Below are 17,561 nucleotides of genomic sequence, written 5' to 3'. Positions count from 1 at the left end.
TGACACTCAATTTCAACAGTCATGCCAGTTCAGTTAAACTAAATCTATGGAGTTTCAGATCAGTAGTAAGACTACAAGAAGTCATTATTCTCTTAAAAACAGATTTAAAAATAGGTGTTGCCAAACTCTCAGCTAAGTCACTAACGCTGACTAACCTGCCTATGCAAACACCTTCAAAGAAATTAAGAGAGGGCACTGTTGTAAGTTGAGACATTCAGAGAGAAACACTGCATGTATCTCAAGCACTGAGTCTTCGTGACATTGAGGAAATTCTCTCCTTGCAGTTCTCACTTGCACTACCTGCTGGAAGTTCTCAGCTTTCTGGAGAACCGACTGAGAACAGCTCATGACCACTGCAACAAAGTGAATTTAGCATTTTCTATACCAGCCATTCTGCACTAGACATGCAACTAAAATTCAAAAGCATTTTTATTCCTACCTCTTCTCTATTGTTCTCCATTGAAGCCAGACTACTTTTAGGTTCTCTACTCTTACCTATGGAGAAAAATTAAAGAAAGACAGTGAAATGCAAGAAATATTAAAAGTTCTTCACATTGTACATCATCGCATTGTTTATGTTTCACCAGTGTGAATAAAGATGACTGTGTGACTTTCAGAGATCAACTGTTGCACAACAGAACAGTCCACTGAATAGCATACATTTTACAGAAATAATTTAGAAATTATTTTCAGTTAAATTGCTGACAGCCTAAAAGACAGCCTTCCCAGTGTCGAAGAAATATTGAAGAAATTAAAGTGTAATGCTGTATAAAGAAATAATACAGTTAGTGCATTTTTTTAATCTCTAAGAGGTTAGTTTAAGTATTTTCTCTTACACATCTTCACATTAAAAACACAGTATTAAATCTGTGATCATGGAACCACAGACAAAAATTCCATTTGATACAGGACATGATAGAGAATTCCCATTTCTCCATCTTGGGAACTGTGGAATTTAAAACCTAAAGCCATGCAACCTATTAGAACCTGTTCCATCCACCAGTCCAGGTAATGGAAGGGAAAGCTTCAAGTTCAGTTATTCAATGATACTTGTATGAAGTTGCTCAAAAGGCTTAGTAATATTTTAATAGATGCACTACTGAGAAAGACACAAGTGGTAGCATAATTACAGGATATGTATCATGATCATTGGTGATTTTAACATAAGACTGCTAGCACTGCAACTTACTATATTCCTTACACTTCAGTTTTGGAAAAACAATCAATTTTCTGCTAGAATCACAGAATGGTTTGGGTTGGAAGAGACCTTAAAGGTCATCTAGTTCCAAGCCCCAAGCCACAGGCAGGGACACCTTCCACTGCACCACAGTTTAGTTTATTATTCTGCTGAAGTATCACATGAATAGTTTCTTTTTCCTATGTTAACAGTTCAGTTTGATAGTGACACAAGGAGGTTAGCACCAACAGCAGCAGTCTCTCTCTCAAGACAAAATAATAAAAGATAGTAACGGCACACCAGAAAACCCATATAAGTTCATTATTTAGGACAACAGAAGTTCGAAAATAAACTCCGTAACACAGCCAACACACTCTCATTCTCCTGTACTCCATCACTTCAGCACAACTTTTAGCTCATTAAACAGTAGAGACTGAAAGGTTTTGCACCTGTATCCAGTCCTAATTAAACCAGGAAACAGATTTAACCTAGTTAAATTTAGAAACAAATTTTACTCAGTACTCATGAAATATTTTCACTTTTTGCGACTAACCAAAACAAAATGTTTAAAATTCATTACTTACTTCTAACCTGTAAGTAAAAATTTCTAATACCAAACTTGACCTAGCGTAGGACTCAAGGTTTTTCAGAAGTATTATTTTGTTTTCAAATGTTTCCAGATTACACGTAGAAATCTTTTCCAAATAATTATGAAAGTATAATCTCCAGAACTTTTTCCACAAGTAGAAGGACTGCAAAAGCTTTACTTCAGCAGAAAAAACAAGATACTAGCCTTACACGTTCAGGAAAACTGAACAAGGAACCCCTAGCACAGAAATAGAATCACAGAATCATAGGGTTGGAAGGGACCTCTGGAGATCATCTAGTCCAACCCCCTGCCAGAACAGGGTCTCCTAGAGCAGGCTGCACAGGAACGCGTCCAGGCGGGTTTGGAATGTCTCCAGAGTTGGAGACTCCACCACCTCTCTGGGCAGCCTATTCCAGTGCTCTGCCACCCTCAGGGTAAAGAAGTTCCTCCTCATGTTTAGGTGGAACTTCCTATGCTCAAGTTTGTGCCCATTACCTCTTGTCCTGTCACTGGGCACCACTGAAAAGAGCCTGGCCCCATCCTCCTGACACCCACCCTTTAAGTATTTAGAAGCATTGATAAGGTCCCCCCTCAGTCTTCTTTTTTCCAGACTGAAGAGACTGAAATCCCTCAGCCTTTCTTCATAAGAGAGGTGTTCCAGTCCCCTAATCATCTGGGTAGCCCTTTGCTGCACCCTCTCCAGCAGTTCCCTGTCCTTCTTGAACCAGGGAGCCCAGAACTGGACACAGCACTCCAGGTGCAGCCTCACACCAGGGCAGAGTAGAGGGGGAGGATGACCTCCCTCGACCTGCTGGCCACCCCAGGATGCCATTGGCCTTCTTGGCCACAAGGGCCCATTGCTGGCTCATGGTCATCCTGTTGTCCACCAGGACTCCCAGGTCTCTTTCAGCTGAGCTGCTCTCCAGCAGGTCAGCCCCCGACCTGTACTGGTGCATGGGGTTATTCCTCACCAGGTGCAGCACCCTACGCTTGCTCTTGTTGAATTTCATGCCACTTAAATCACATTAGGACTTTGCATAATTGCCCCAGTGAACTGTGATATAGTGAAGTAACAAAGTTATTTGACTTTAGAATCATATATACATTAAAAATAAAAGAAATGTCTTTTTACCTATAGTTTTGTTTTTAGATAATGCTGGAGGAGAGTTTGCGTCCTCAGATTCTTCCGATGAGTGAGCCAAGAAGTCATGAAGTTTCTGCACTAGTGTATTCAACTTGCTTTCACTGTCAAAATACAAGTAAAACTTGAAGTTACCTATATATCTCACTCAAATTTAGCAAGCTTGAAAGGAATTATGTTTAATCTCTTCTTCAAGAAAACACCAAAGCAAACAAGAAAAACATACAATTTTGTTAAACCCTGAGGAAAATAATAGGTGCAGCCTTACTGACAGGAAAGCACCAAGGACTCCCTTAACAGCAACAAGAAAAAGCCTATTTTAAATAGTAAAAACTAGTTTTTACTATTTAAAATATTTTTTGCTGTTTAAAATAAAATCTTTATTTTATTGCCTAAAATGTAACTTTTCAGGATATAAAACACTACAAATAGCAGAATTGCACCGACAACCTTAGAAACAAACAGGTCCATTGAGTATGACAGATCTACATCCTTATGCAAAGCTTCTATTAAATCAGCCACGTACATATATACTTTGGGTCCTGTATTAGTTTTGTCAAAATCCAGCCAGGTAGAATCATTTCTTGATATGTTTGTATTAATTAATTTACAAAAAAATACTACCCTGGGGATTTTCACTAGGCAATTTTAGACACCAGGAAATGTTAGTCTTGCCTTTTTACTGTAATGAGTGCATACACGACTCTTTTATCCTGTGCTTTTGTTAAAAAGCTATACTGCTTCATAATCAACATGTTATTCCCTCTCATTGTATGTTGTTTATTTCAGATTTTCTCCTCCCAAAGCTTTCAGAATTTCTTGAGACAAGTGCCTTTCCCTAGCCTCAAGTGCACTGCCTGAGGCCAGGAGCAGTCGGCCTTTTAGGCCCATATCCAGAGTTGTCAGTCTCCGCTGTTTGTCACTGCTTCCCTCTGGACACTATCAGTCCTCCACAATCTGCCAGCTGATATGGCTGAGCCATCACACCTTATCGCCTGCTACATATGGGTTTTCAAACTGCTGAACTACACTACACCTTTCATAAATTAACCCAGTTACAGGATACAGGCTCTCACCCTTTTCACTTTTTATCTCCCCATTACTTTCAAACTAGTCTTCTGACAGCAAGTAGTAAGATTTTTCTGCCTGTGTTGTACAGGTTGTAGCAACTTTTGAATACTTATCAGAAGCTCAATCCACTCACCTTTGCCATCTCTACTATTTCTCTGAACACATCAATTTATTAACTTCTGACTTTCAATTTAAGTGTTATTGCTAAAAAAAAAATAAAAATCACCTGTTTTATAAGAAGGACATGCAGGCGAATGTTCTCTTGAGCAATGACTGAAAGGGTATCATCACATTAATGCAAATGACTATCTGAACCAGTGAAAATAACCACATATAGACCAGCATAAAACATCCTTTTAAAGAAAAAAACAAACCTGTAATTTCTTTAAATCTTCTGAAGTACTCAAAATAAAACAAAACAGCACTTTGTAATGGAAAGATTTTCTGCATGACTACAGGACACTTTTCTTTCAAGGCTACATACATACCATCACTCACTTGAGCAACTTTAAAAGTGGGTAACAAAGCCTGTTTTACTCTCAAGTGTATCTTAAAATTTCTCTCTCAATCTGTTTAAAAGTCTTTCCCTCTAATTACTGAACTCATGCTGCTACACAACTGCCAGTCCCTAAACTTGGGCTTCCCTTTTTGTCATGGATGGAGGGCATACTTGGAAAACATTATAGATGATAATGGTACACTTCAGTTTTAACAGATTGCATGCTCTGCTTTGGAAAGGAGATTTAATGACAATTTATTCACATTTAGTTTAAAAAAAAAAATTAAAGAGTTGTTCAGAATTATTTGATAGTAAAAGTACATAAAGAGATTTTATATCCATTACAGATGGTCTGAAGAACTAATGCACATTCAGAAAGGCCGCAAAAAAAGTACATTTTTGGTAGTAAAACCAAAAAAATCCACATGTGGAATTCTGCTCATTTAGTTCATAAATAACTTGTTTTGGCAACAACATTTTAGAAAAGAAAATGAGTTTAATATTATTGTTCTCAATACAAAACAAATTCAGAATAGTATGCATGTGTCTTTGTGACTAACACTTGGAACATTTATTAACCCTTTGCTATTTATTAACCCTTATCCTAACTAGCCTAAAATTATAATTTCAGAGGAAAATGTTAATACCGACAAACAATCAAAAAAAAAAATCTACAGACTAACACTAAAGAGTCTTCTCAACTTGCTTTTCCTCTTGATTATTCAGCATTTTGCACCATAAGCCTGTACTAAGGACTATCAGGTCAAATGTAAGTAAAGGTGTTACGCTTACTATACTTCACCACAAAGACATTTAAATTTAGGGCAGCGCTTTACCTGTTTTTGTACAAAAGCAATTTTATGTCATGCATTTATAGTTGAGAACATATTATCTACAATCTTTTTTAAAGCTTCTACTGCAAAATCCTCATTTCTTTGTAATACATTAATACTCACTATTAAATTGATCACAACCTATAAAATGTGCATTTAAAACAAAACAAAAAAAACATAGGAGCCTAAAAATTTACAACCATCTCAGAAGCACTAAGTGAAACAAGCAGCCTCCCTCTACTATACAGCAACAGTCCCTACACTATTTACTGGAGTTTTCAGGCTTGCATGTTCTAAGCAACTGGCTTCACCATCAGTCCAGAGCTATTTCAACACCGTTTAGCCTAATTAAAACAGGAAAGAAAGGAAAGGTGTCCTACTATTATTGGTTTGGCCATGAACCTGATTTGTGACCTTGGGAAACTATCTTAGAAGAATACCATTTCTTACCTAAATTCAGAGCAAGTGCTGTAATCTTAAACAGTAAATGCCTAGCCCTTATTACGATAAAAAAAAGTATGTAATATGCAAATCACATTACTAGGCTAAATGATTCTACAAATCAATAGACTTTATAAGAAGAAAAGTGAAGGGACAGGTGGTGTCCTGATCTAGACACAACATACTTAATGCAAATGCACTACCATCAGCAACGATGCTAGTGCCTCTGGGATAACATATTTAAGAAGGGGGAAAAAAAAAAAGCTGGGCAACAGCAGCCCGAGAGAGCAGTGAGAATATGTGAGACAAACAACTCTGCAGACACCAAGGTCAGTGAAGAAGGAGGGAGAGGAGGTGCTCTGCACCAGAGCAGAGACTCCCCTGCACCTGGTGAAAGGCCATGGTGAGTCAGGCTGTCCCCCTGCAGCCTACACAGGTCCATGGTGGAGCAGATAGCCACATGCAGCCCATGGAGGACCCCACGCTGGAGCATGTAGGTGCCTGACAGAAGCTGTGACCCTGTGCAGAGTCCGCACTGGAGCAGGCTCCCAGCAGGACCTGGAGACCCATGGAGAGAGAAGCCCACGCTGGAGCAGGTTTGTTGGCAGGACCTGCGACCCCACGGGGGACCCAGTCTGTTCCTGAAGGACTGCACCCATGGAAGGGACCCATGCTGGAGAAGGTCATGGAGGACTGTCTCCCATAGGAGGGACCCTATACTGGAGCAGGGAAAGAGTGTGAGGAGGAAGGAGCAGCAGAGACAACATGTGACGAACTGCCCGCAACCCCCATTCCCCATCCCCCTGTGCCACTCGGCAGCAGGAGGTAGAGAAATCAAGCGTGAAGTTGATCCCAGAAAAAGGGAGGGATGGGGGAAGGTGTTTTAGGGTTTAGTTTTATTTCTCATTACCCTACTCAGATTTTATTGCCTGGAAATTAAATTAATTTTGGATTATACTGTGAAACTACACTAGAAAAACCTTGTTATTGTGCTCAGTTTCTATCTACTTTCTTCAGACACTTCAAAAACATAAGTGGGGAATGTCCCTGTTATTGTTAACATCTGGAAGAACAGTTTTAAAACTGTATTTTCTTTAAACAAATTATTTTCTCATTCTTCCAGAAGATCCTATCAACTTTTAGTCTAATTCAATGTCCCTCATCTGAATTTCAAGTGGCTCCTGAAAGTCGGTGAAACAGGAGTGCTTTCCAGCTTTTCATCTATGTCAATGCTGACAAATACGCTTTTCCTAAATTTTTCCTATCTTAAGTACTCACCTTCCTTAAGTTTAACACTTGCCTAAAATTTTTCTATGTTCAAACTTTTAAAGTAGTTCAAGGGCACAAGTTTTTTAAATTAATCTCTACAGTTGCTTCAAGTTAAGTCAAATCATTTTTCACTTTTGAAGTTGAAATTAAATACTGCAGAACAAGTATTAAGCAGACAAAATTAAACAATCCTTAGGAAAAAAAAATTAATGAAAAATAAAACCAAGCATGCTTTTAAACCGACGGTCTGTAGACTACTATCCTCTGCTTCAGATTGTATGCCCATGTGAATGGTAGAAATCCAACAGCCCACAGCAGAATTCTGGATATTTAAATTAAGACTGTGGGAAGAGGAAGAGAAAGAAAAAGACCGTGTCCACATCAGAACACAGAAGAGTTTGGTGCTGATGACCCAATATCCATGCTACATACATTTCAGTAAGCCAAACTAGGCTTAGTCCGGTTCTGCAGACTGAACAAGCACTAGCAGTTGGAGCACATCAAGAATGCTGAAGCACATCTCTCCATTTAGTTCCACACAGAAGGAATCCAGTTTGTGCACTCCAAGGACCCCCTGCATTATCAACAAAACTAATAAGCAAAGACAATCTGGAAACAGCTTTCAAAAATGCACTTCTTAATTCAGATGCTAATATGCATGAACCCAAAGTTCTGAAGGAGGTCACGACATATTTTTCTAAAGCATTTCTATGTCTAATGTGTTACAAACATGACCACCTTTGACAATTACTGTTTTATAGTAAATAAAGCTGTAACTGATGTAATTTAATTCAACACAAAATTTCAGAACTCACACTAGGCATCCTTTTTTCCCGCCCCCCCCCAAAAAAAGTATGTAACTTCTTTTCATACTTCCTAAGCCTTGATACAATCAGGACAGTATTCTGTCACCTACAAAGCTTCATAGAAGTTTTTCTTCATGAGAAGGAAAAGTACTAGACTTACCCCAACTCAAAGATTCCAGTTACAAGAGCAGAGCCTACATAGTCATTTCATATGAAATGTATCGATATTGTGGCTGAACACACACGAATCAAATAGCCTAAGACCACTGTAAAGAGTGAAAGACGACAAAACCTACAACAGAAGTTTCTTATTTTCTTATCCCTAATCTGAAGAGGAGTGAATATACCTGCAACATGCAAAGAAACCTACTTCTCTCTGAAAAAAATACCTAACCAGAAAATAAAATCAGCCTACCATTGTATCCACTGGACACGTAAAACAATATGGTTTTATAAAGGTGGAGAAACAGACCACTTCCTACTGGTTGTTTTTTTAACTCAACAGTGGTTTTCCAAGGGCAAAGCAACATGATATTGTACAGCCCAAATCAGACTAATATTTTATAACTTATTTATACTGATACACCACTTATGCCAAAATAAGTGAGGCTTTACAATCAGGATTCACACAATCTGCTCAAGTTGGCATGAACCAGCTCTACTGCCAAAGGATGCAAACCCTCGTGCCCCAACACACACACACGATGCCACCTACACCCTCAGTTCTCTCCTTTCTCTTCCACATCAGTACGAGTATTTGTTTTAACCTATGCACAGAAGCTGATCCATATTGAAAGTAGCCATTTCTCCTACCAAATCTAGATAATTTCCCTAATCCAGGTCACTGCTCATTGGTACAAATGTTTCTGCAAGAAGAGGTGATGATAGCCCAAGCTGGGGAGGAAGGGACTATAACTTCAGTGGCAGCAATACACTATGTGAGCTTGAACGATCACGCAGCAGCAAAATTAGTTGGTGAGGCAAATGACACCAAGAATCCCAGAATCACCTAGGTTGGAAAGGACCTCTGGAAATCACTTAGTCCAACCTCCCAGCAAAAGCAGAGACAGCTACAGGAGGTCACCCAGAAATACATCCAGTCAGGTTCTGAGTACCTCCACCAACGGTGGCTCCACAGCCTCTCTAGGCGACCAGTTCCAGTGTTTGACCATTCTCACTGTAAAAAAGTTCTCAGATGTTTAGATGGAACCGTACAACATTACACTTATTAAACCAGATACAGTCAGAAAACACCTGAATACCAAAGCTCTGACTGAGAAGAGATGCAGGCATCTAGCACTTCCTCAAACTCAAAGATTCCATGCTTACGACTTCGTTAACACAGACTCACTCTTTTACTTTGTTTAGAAATGACTTTAAATTCACAGGGGCTTAATCAAGCCATACCATCCAGTTGAAGACCCAGGCTGAAGTAACTTTGGAGCTTAAGTACACCATAACAGGTTCAGACAAGTAAACAGAATTATTTTCCTCCAGACACACAAGGGGAATGAAAAAGCAATGGTTAAAAGTCACTAAGAGACCCCTTATTCTGCTTATTCTGTTCAAGGAAGATTACACAATTTCTTTTTTGTTAAGGTGCTATCCAAACAACCATATCAGGGTTTGGCTAGGAGTTACCATGCTTCACTAAAAAGTGAAAAATTCTTTGTTTTTTTGATGTGTTTCTTTAATGGGAGCTAAAAAAAAATTAAAGAAAAAAAAACTAAGACACAATCTCATTGTTAGGTTGGGTTGAATGCCACATAGAAGTCTGTAACTTTGATGGCAAAATCATCTGGAAGCTAAAAAAGACTAAAGTCAACCACTTGAAAAATCTAAATACAGTATTTTCACCTTTATGAGACAAAAATCATGGCTAAGTCAATACCTTACTACAGTGATTCAGGAAAGGAAGTTCAAACTAGCATATATAACATACAAAATAGAAAGCTGTATTTAAAAGCCTTAAAGATGCTTTGTTTAAAGGGAGAGAAGGCCTCCACATCCAATAGCATCATGTCCCTCTAACTCTAAAACCGCCTTCTCTTTTGCTTCATTTGCCTTCTGCTTCCTGCAGTTCAATCACAGATTCTCAATGAGACATCATTCATTACAAACTCTGCCTAAGAATTAAAGTGTGTAGCTTCAAGTCTCCCAGATATTTCCAATCACGTTTGCTAGAGGTTTTAAGGGTTGTAGTCCATCTGAAGCACAGTTTTTTATTTCACATGATAAAAGTCACGTCAGTTTGCCCCACTGTCAGTCCTGAATTTATTGCCTAATTTTTGGGGGGTTTGCTTTACACAGTAGGTGTATTTGCCCAACAAGGCTTCTACAGCTGAACCCATAAAGACCTACAGTTGGACAGAGCTAATAAGACAGAAATTTCTACAACTGTGCAGCTTTCAGACTTGCAAATAAACTGCAAAAATGGCAATAAAGCTGAAATTGGTCAACATCCTGCATAATCAAGTTCTTGAATTTTTCAAGGTTTCACTCTTTTTCTAAATTTAAAAAAAAATACAACAAGCAAATCAACATCCATCAATCCATCATCCATCTTGAATGATAACCGCCTGGTGGCAAGACGTTATAACAAATTACAAAAGCTTTACACTCTTCCTTTAGTAAATCAGGGCACTTTACCTACCACCTTTTAACATCAATATAAAACCTTGCATTATATTTGCTACTGAATTTCTTCAATTTCTTCTTTCTCCTCCTGACTCGCTACTGGAACAACCTGCAGCTGACCTATCTATGAACTGATTTATGTTTCCAAGTCACCTGCAGGCACAAGCTGAGCTCCAGTGATACGAAATGTGATTTCATGAGGTTCAGTGGTATCCTTAGGCTTTCCTGCTTATAAAAGCCACATCTAGGGATCCAATTTAAAAAACTTACTTTGTCACGGACTGCAGGCATTTGTTTTTATGGTGAATACAGCACATTTTAGTATTATTTTTGATACTTTCTTTTGGTGAGGTATGTCCATGTAAAAAGCACTAACTTTTCCTCTCTTCAAGCAGAGGGTGCAACTGCTCATCTATAACGGTACTGGGAATTTCAATTTCCACAATGGTAAGGCCATCCTACTGCTGAATTTGTACTATACACCCCCTTGTGACACCAAATTGTCTCACAGCAAATGAAGATACCTTCAGTCAAGCTCTACAGAGATCCTGACACAAAGCTTACAAAACCCAAACAGAGACAGTATTGTACTAAAACAGAAATAATGAAGTCACCACCGTAAGTTCCTCTCTTAGAGAATTTCATTTAATTAGTACAAACACATTGGCTCTGGGGCACACCTGACACAGAAGATGACAGCGCCCCTTCTTGAGGGAAGAGTCAAAGAATCTGCTTACCACATGACTGTGTAAAAGACAGCTAACTTGCACTGTACCTTCGGACAATATGTAAGATTGCTACTGACTTACTTCCAATTAGATTATTATGGCATTAAAAAACATGCCTCAAACAATCCTATAATATCACATAGAATAAGACATTCAGGTGACTCAAAAATGCAGAAAAAATAACAAAAACGTTAAGATCAAGCTACCATATTATCATACCGAAATTTGCAAAGTCTGAATCATTAAAAACATGAAGTTTATTTTGCCAACTTTAAAAAATCTAGTATCACAACATTGACTACCAGATGGTTCAAGTGAGTAAGATTCAAAAGTTGTTTTCTTTTTCTATTGTTGTGCTTATTTTGTACAATGTAGGAACCGATTGGTTTTTTGGGCAAAAGCTGTAGAGAAGTCTTTATAAACCTTTTACAGAGGCCGCATTGTTATTTTTTTTAAGTTTCTTAGTAAGTTACTCCAGTTTTCATCATGTTTTTCAACATGCCAAACTTCTCATCCTGGTGGTGGGAGACTCCTAGGTTCTCAATATTCAATGAAAGTATTGCATATAACAAAAGTTTAAAACTTCATAGCTAGCAGGCTAGTATTGATTGATTACTCTCCTTTTAAACAGTGTAAGTCTATATTCCAGAACAGCTGGGAAAAGATTTTCCATCAAAATTCTATTGTTTGCACATCTTCCAAAGAATTCTAACAACAATCTCCCAGTTTTATTTCTGTATGCGTCTTACATGAGCAAAACTACAGATAAGAGAAGATGAAACGAATGTGTAGGGGTGACTGTGCAGGGTGACAGAAATGCAGGCAGCTGACAGGCCAACAGGACTTGTGGGAAATTGGAACAAAGGAGAGAGAGAGAAAGAATGTGTCTGTGTGATTTTCTTTTCCCTCTTGCTCTCTCCAACTCCAATTTTAAGTAGAACTTGAATTGACAGAAAATAAGAAAAAGCCCATGCAAAGTATTCATCAGCTTATAACCCTGAAACCATAGTACCCTACAATGTCATGCCTACTTCCTAGAAGAGCACCGTTCTTCCAAAAAACCAAACCATTCAAGATGAGCTCTATACGGGATGAGAATTACAAAAAACATTTAGACTGAATGAGAACTGAGTTCATAAACAGAAGAAAAGTTTGGAGCATCCAAAAAAAAATATTATGTCCACCTACTTAAAAGTAGTTTGTTGCAGTGCCTGCTTATTACATGGGACAGATCCAACCCAAAGACTACATATAATCTCACATCTATTTTGTACATACTTTTTGATCTTCAAGATTACAAATAATCTCAAATAATACAATTTACCTTTCTGTCTACAGGTAATCTGAAAAATTGCATGCAAAATATGAGTTTCTGTATCCTCTTCTACTGAAGCACCAACTAAAGCAGACCCTTAGTAGCAACACTAATAGTTGCACTAATGACAACATAAGAATATGGAAAGAGTTAAGTACAAAATCTTCATAATGTAGACCAGGAGCAAGTGGTTCAAAAAACAATAAAGCAGAATATGGGAAAACAGAGAACAAAACACAATAGTCACAGTAAAACAGAAAGCAAAATGAAAAAGCATTTTTCAGAATATATAATACTAATTATGACTGTAGAACAGTCAATAAATATTAGTAAGCTGGATCTTTTTGCTATACAAAAAAATCAAACTCTACCCTTGATTTTCGGGGACTGGTGAAGAAAAAGGAGAAAGCCCCTTAACTAGTATTTGAGTCTATACATGAAATAATCGATCCAACACAAATGTGGTTTAACCTGTCAAAATACTTTAAGAACACAGAGGGGGGAAAAAGTAGGAGTGAGAAAGGGGGAGAGATGGGCAACCCCTATCTTACAAAATAAGGAAGAAAACATACGCAGAACAAACTGCTAACTTTGTTGGGAAGTCATGCACCAAATAATGTATATTTGCGATACTCATGACTTGCATCCAAGACGTGATCAACATCAATAACAATTATAGTCTTTTAAAAATCTCTTTCTGTTAGAAGTAAATGACATATGCATTACTTTCTCAGAAACATTAAGGCTTTAAAATCAAGCAATACACATGAGAACTACCATCCGTTTAACTTTTGGCTGGAACTAAACAGAAGTTATGAATTACTCAAGTCTAAAACCGTGTGGTAAAGATACACAAATATGACCAGAGAAAAAACTTTATCCAAAGCTCAGTGATCAAGACAGCACGACGCTTCCCTTTCCTAACACTGTTTGATTTTGATGATATGTGCAACATTCGTGAGGGTCAAGTGACAATACTTTATTGTTTATATAGTGCCTCAGGCATTTGGAGTATTTGCGGTTGATGGCCTGTTCATCAGACCCCTTGAGATACCGATAAACTGAAAGCACACAATGCCAACTATTGATTAATAGTTGAACATGGCGTTTTTCTGAACACTGACTTTACTCGGGGTTTTTTTGTCAGCTTGCTTACTTTACGCAGCAAAATAGGAGCATAACACGGCAGGACACTGCTCTGCAAAGGTAAAGGGAGATGCTTGTAAACCAGCGTGAAAACAGACCCCTCACGGGGGGGATCGGCGGGATGGAAGGACTTTTACTACAGCGCAAACACGTGGGGCGGGGGCGGACAAACGGAGGGCACATCCCCGCGGCGGGGGCACGGCGGGCGATGGCGGCCCCGCCCCTCCGGGCCTTCCCGCCGAAACGGGACGGGACAGCCCTACACGCCCCTCGGGCCCGGGCCCGGCCCCGACCCCGCCGTTCCCGGGGAGGAGGGGCGTGCGTGCCGCCGCTGGTCAAGCGCCGGGCCGCGGCGAGGTGACGGCCCGGCCGCCGCCGTCCCCGGCCCCCCCCACCCCAACCCTACGCTACGCTACCCACCCGCGCCTCCCGCCGCGCCATCCCTCGCCGCCCCAGGCCCGTCCCCGCCCCACAACCGCCGCCGGGCCGCGGGCCGAGGCGGGTGGTGCAGCGGCGGAGGCCGCCCGCCAGCAGCGGCTGCCGCTCCCCCCGTCATGGGCGGGCTCCGGGCCGTACCTCACGGGCTCTGCGGTCATGTCTCCGCTGCCGCTGCTCGGTGCGGCCGGCCGGGCCGGAACCGGGCTCAGGCGCTGGACGGAGACAAAGCCGTTATTGCCACCATCACAAGCTCCGCCGCCATCTTATCGGAGGGAGGCTGAGGGAGACCTGCCTCCTGCCGCCTTCTTCCTTCGCCGACTCCCATTGGCTCCTCGCCGCCCCCAGCGATTTTCTAATTGGGCGGCTCCGACGGGGCCTGTTGCTAGGGTCGTTCACGTCACCGTCCCAACCTTCCCCGCTCCGATTGGCTAGAGGGAGGGTTACATCACCGGCAGGAACCTGACGTCACGCACCAAGTCCCGTGACATCATTTCAAAACAAAGTGTATTGACGACTTCGCCCAGCAGGAGGCTCCCGCCTACAGGTGCCCCATGGCCTCCGCCATTGCAGCGGGAGCCGGGCGCAGGGTCCGGTCTCACCCCATCCCCAGCCACCACCTCCATCCTCGGAGCACCCCAGCTTTGGGCGCTCACACGACCTGGATTCAACACCATCGAGTTGATCACGGCATTTAAATACACCTGCCATCCGAAGAGTAACACAGCGATGACAGCCAAACCCTAACACCAGCACCACCCTAACCCGCTGTGGGGGTCAGCCACCGACTCAAGCTGAGCAGGGCAGAATCAAGCTTTAGGGGAGAGCATTTCCCAACAACAGCATAAAGAGACAGCAAGGTACGAATGTCAGCTCTACTGAGAATTATCAAGGTTGAACAGCACCCAAGTTACAATGCTAGCAAGAACATCACTTAAGCCCAGCTTTGCTAGAGCTTTTTTTAAAAACAGCAAATTCATTAGATAAGGAAACATCGTTGGCAGCTTCACATAAGTATGCCAAGATAATTCTCCCTGCTTATACTAGCAGCTTCTACATTCCCATCAGATGTTAAAATCTATATGAAAAGGACTGGAATATATCCCTGTTGAGAGGGAAACAAGCTACATGCTTTCGTGAGAAGGTTCCCAAGCTCCACAGGCCGGCGTTTTCATGGAAACTTCCGTCTCCCCACACGAATTAAGCAGAACAGACCATCAAAACCAAGTCCGGTACCACACAGAATCTGAAACAGGTGGCACAAGTATTACTCCCTTATGATAAAGATAACCAATTTTGAAAATTAATATGTTTTTCTACAGAAATTTTAAAAAAAGTACCAACTCACCTGGTTTCATAAAGCAATGTGTGAAATACAAGAAAAAAAATTGTAAGTGAAAGCCTTGTCATCTTAAGTATAACTATTCCTCCGTATCTATTTCATTCTAAAAGGCAATGATAACAGAATAAATAGCATTTTTGCACTTTGGCACATGCAAGCTTACACATCCCAGGGAAATTCTACAAACTGGTCTAAACAGAATTTGCTTTAGAATTTAACATACTACCCAAGAACTGCATCCTGTATTTGCTGAATTAGAGTAATACCAAACAGCAGATTTAACAGCAGCTTTGTTAACAAATGCCATCTCATGGTCAATGCTACAGTTTTAGAAGACCAAAGCATCACCTGCCTTCTAACTAGATTTTAGAAGGAAAAAAAAAAAGTGTTAAATGACTGCTACAAATTCCATTAAAAAAAATTGCAAAAAGCTATTCCATTTTTTTGCCACCAGACAGATGAACTACACCAGAAGCCTTACCTATTCTTAGCTCTGCATTAGTATTCCAATTATGTGATTAAAATAAGAACACAAAACATTTATTTTCCCCTCTTCAAGGGAGCTAGTCTTCTTTATAGTCTAATATATGTATTTATTCTAAATCAGTAGTATATGTATTTATTACTTTTACTCTATAACTTTTTTTCTTTTACTATTTCCTTAGGAGATAGAAGCAGGTATTTAAAAGCAGTTTTTTAAAAAAATCAAACCGTTTAATTGCCTCCAATTCACAACTTCTACGTGAAGTTGCACATGAAAAAGAAAACTTGTGAGAAAAGTCAAGATAAAGGAAGAATGGAAATGTTCCCATCTCCCGACAATTACTCCAGAAGACAAAACCTGACAGTATCATGAGGCCGTCAAAAAACAAATTGTGGAAGCACAGGGCAATCTGCGAATGGAGAGAGGCTGTGTGCACCTGTAGAGAAACATTCTGCACATCTAACATACCCACAGTTAAGCTCCCCCAGCACACAGGACCCCTTCCCCCAGCACTCCACTGCCTGCGGGGACACCGCAGAGAGCGGACACCACTGCCTGCTCCAATATACCTGGAAGAATGAGGATTCAGAGCTTGGTTTGCAGGACAAACCAAGGGCCACTGTAGAGTCTCATCACACAGATTTCCCCCCCCCCCCCCATAATGATAGTAATTAGTTTTCTTAAGTAGATATTAGCCTACTTTTAAGAAAAATGGCTGAAAGACATGTATAGTTACCAACTGACAAGAGAATATTTTAATAACTTTACGTGCTCCTGACCTAGAAATACAAACTACATATACATCTTTTTCAGATTATTATCTGTAGTAAAAGTAGCACAATTAATCCAGAACAATAAAACGCTATGCTTAAATTCATTTTATAGGAATGGTCAAGATCTGAGCTTTTAAATGGAATAGATTATGTGCAATCAAACTCATTCTCTATTTGTCAGACAAAAAAGCATGATAAAAACTGTAAACAGACAACTGCTTACTCAAGAGCTTGGGTTTGTTCTTCGTTTTGCTGTTATTCTATACCCCTTTAAAAAGTTCAAAGTGATGGTGTAGAATCAGTTGAGTAGTGGCTTGTATTTGATAATTAAACCTCTTCAGCATGAGAAAGCAGTAAACAACAAGGTCCAATCAAGAAACAAAGCGCCAGTACTTTTCCAAATCCTTTGTGAGAATTAATTTCTTATAACAGATGAAAGCACTTAAAAATTTTAACTTCTTTAAAAAGTCTGATTGCAGCATAAGTGATTCTCTGCTGTAGACTGGATAACTTTTAAAACACACTATCAGAAACCATTGCCAATAAGCCATAAAGGAACACTACAGGCCATTCTTTTCTCACGATAGAGTTTGCCTAAAAGATGCCATGATCTAGCATAATCCGATGTCATGGGTGGTATATCCAAACAAGCATAAGCGATTCAGGTATTTGATTTTCTTTGGATGTTCCAAATGTTTAGGAAGTTAAGCAATTGACTTTTTTCAGTACTTCCCAAACTTCTACTTTGTCAAGAATATAGACTAGGAATAAAAAGTCACAGTTATGCTTACTTTTACACTTTCTTAACAAGGCTTAGAAAAAACCTTGCAGTACGTTTAGTTAGATGTCCCAGTAGTCATGACCATAAAAGCATC

The 17,561-nt window shown here is 40.0% G+C and overlaps 1 protein-coding gene across 4 annotated transcripts in view; it reads right to left on the bottom strand.

Annotated features, from left to right (window-relative positions):
* ATRX (ATRX chromatin remodeler) overlaps positions 1-14,429 on the bottom strand; it is an 84,590-nt gene extending 70,161 nt beyond the window's left edge. For 2 of the 4 annotated variants that reach the window (XM_063345405.1, XM_063345407.1), the window contains exons 1-3: positions 14,229-14,428; positions 2,899-3,011; positions 440-495 (exon numbers count right to left, since the gene is read on the bottom strand). In XM_063345405.1, the coding sequence (XP_063201475.1) occupies positions 440-495; positions 2,899-3,011; positions 14,229-14,248 (189 nt within the window). In that variant the 5' untranslated portion in view covers positions 14,249-14,428. Of the gene's footprint in view, positions 1-439; positions 496-2,898; positions 3,012-14,228 lie in introns of all 4 variants that reach the window. The other 2 variants (XM_063345406.1, XM_063345408.1) reach the window with 2 other exon arrangements.
* Between the last annotated feature and the right edge of the window lie 3,132 nt (positions 14,430-17,561).

The sequence above is a fragment of the Chroicocephalus ridibundus genome, chromosome 9 (genome assembly GCF_963924245.1).
Source record: "Chroicocephalus ridibundus chromosome 9, bChrRid1.1, whole genome shotgun sequence".
NCBI lineage: Eukaryota > Metazoa > Chordata > Aves > Charadriiformes > Laridae > Chroicocephalus > Chroicocephalus ridibundus.
The sequence above is the reverse complement of the archived record's forward strand: the minus strand, read 5'-3'. Positions and strand labels throughout refer to the sequence as shown.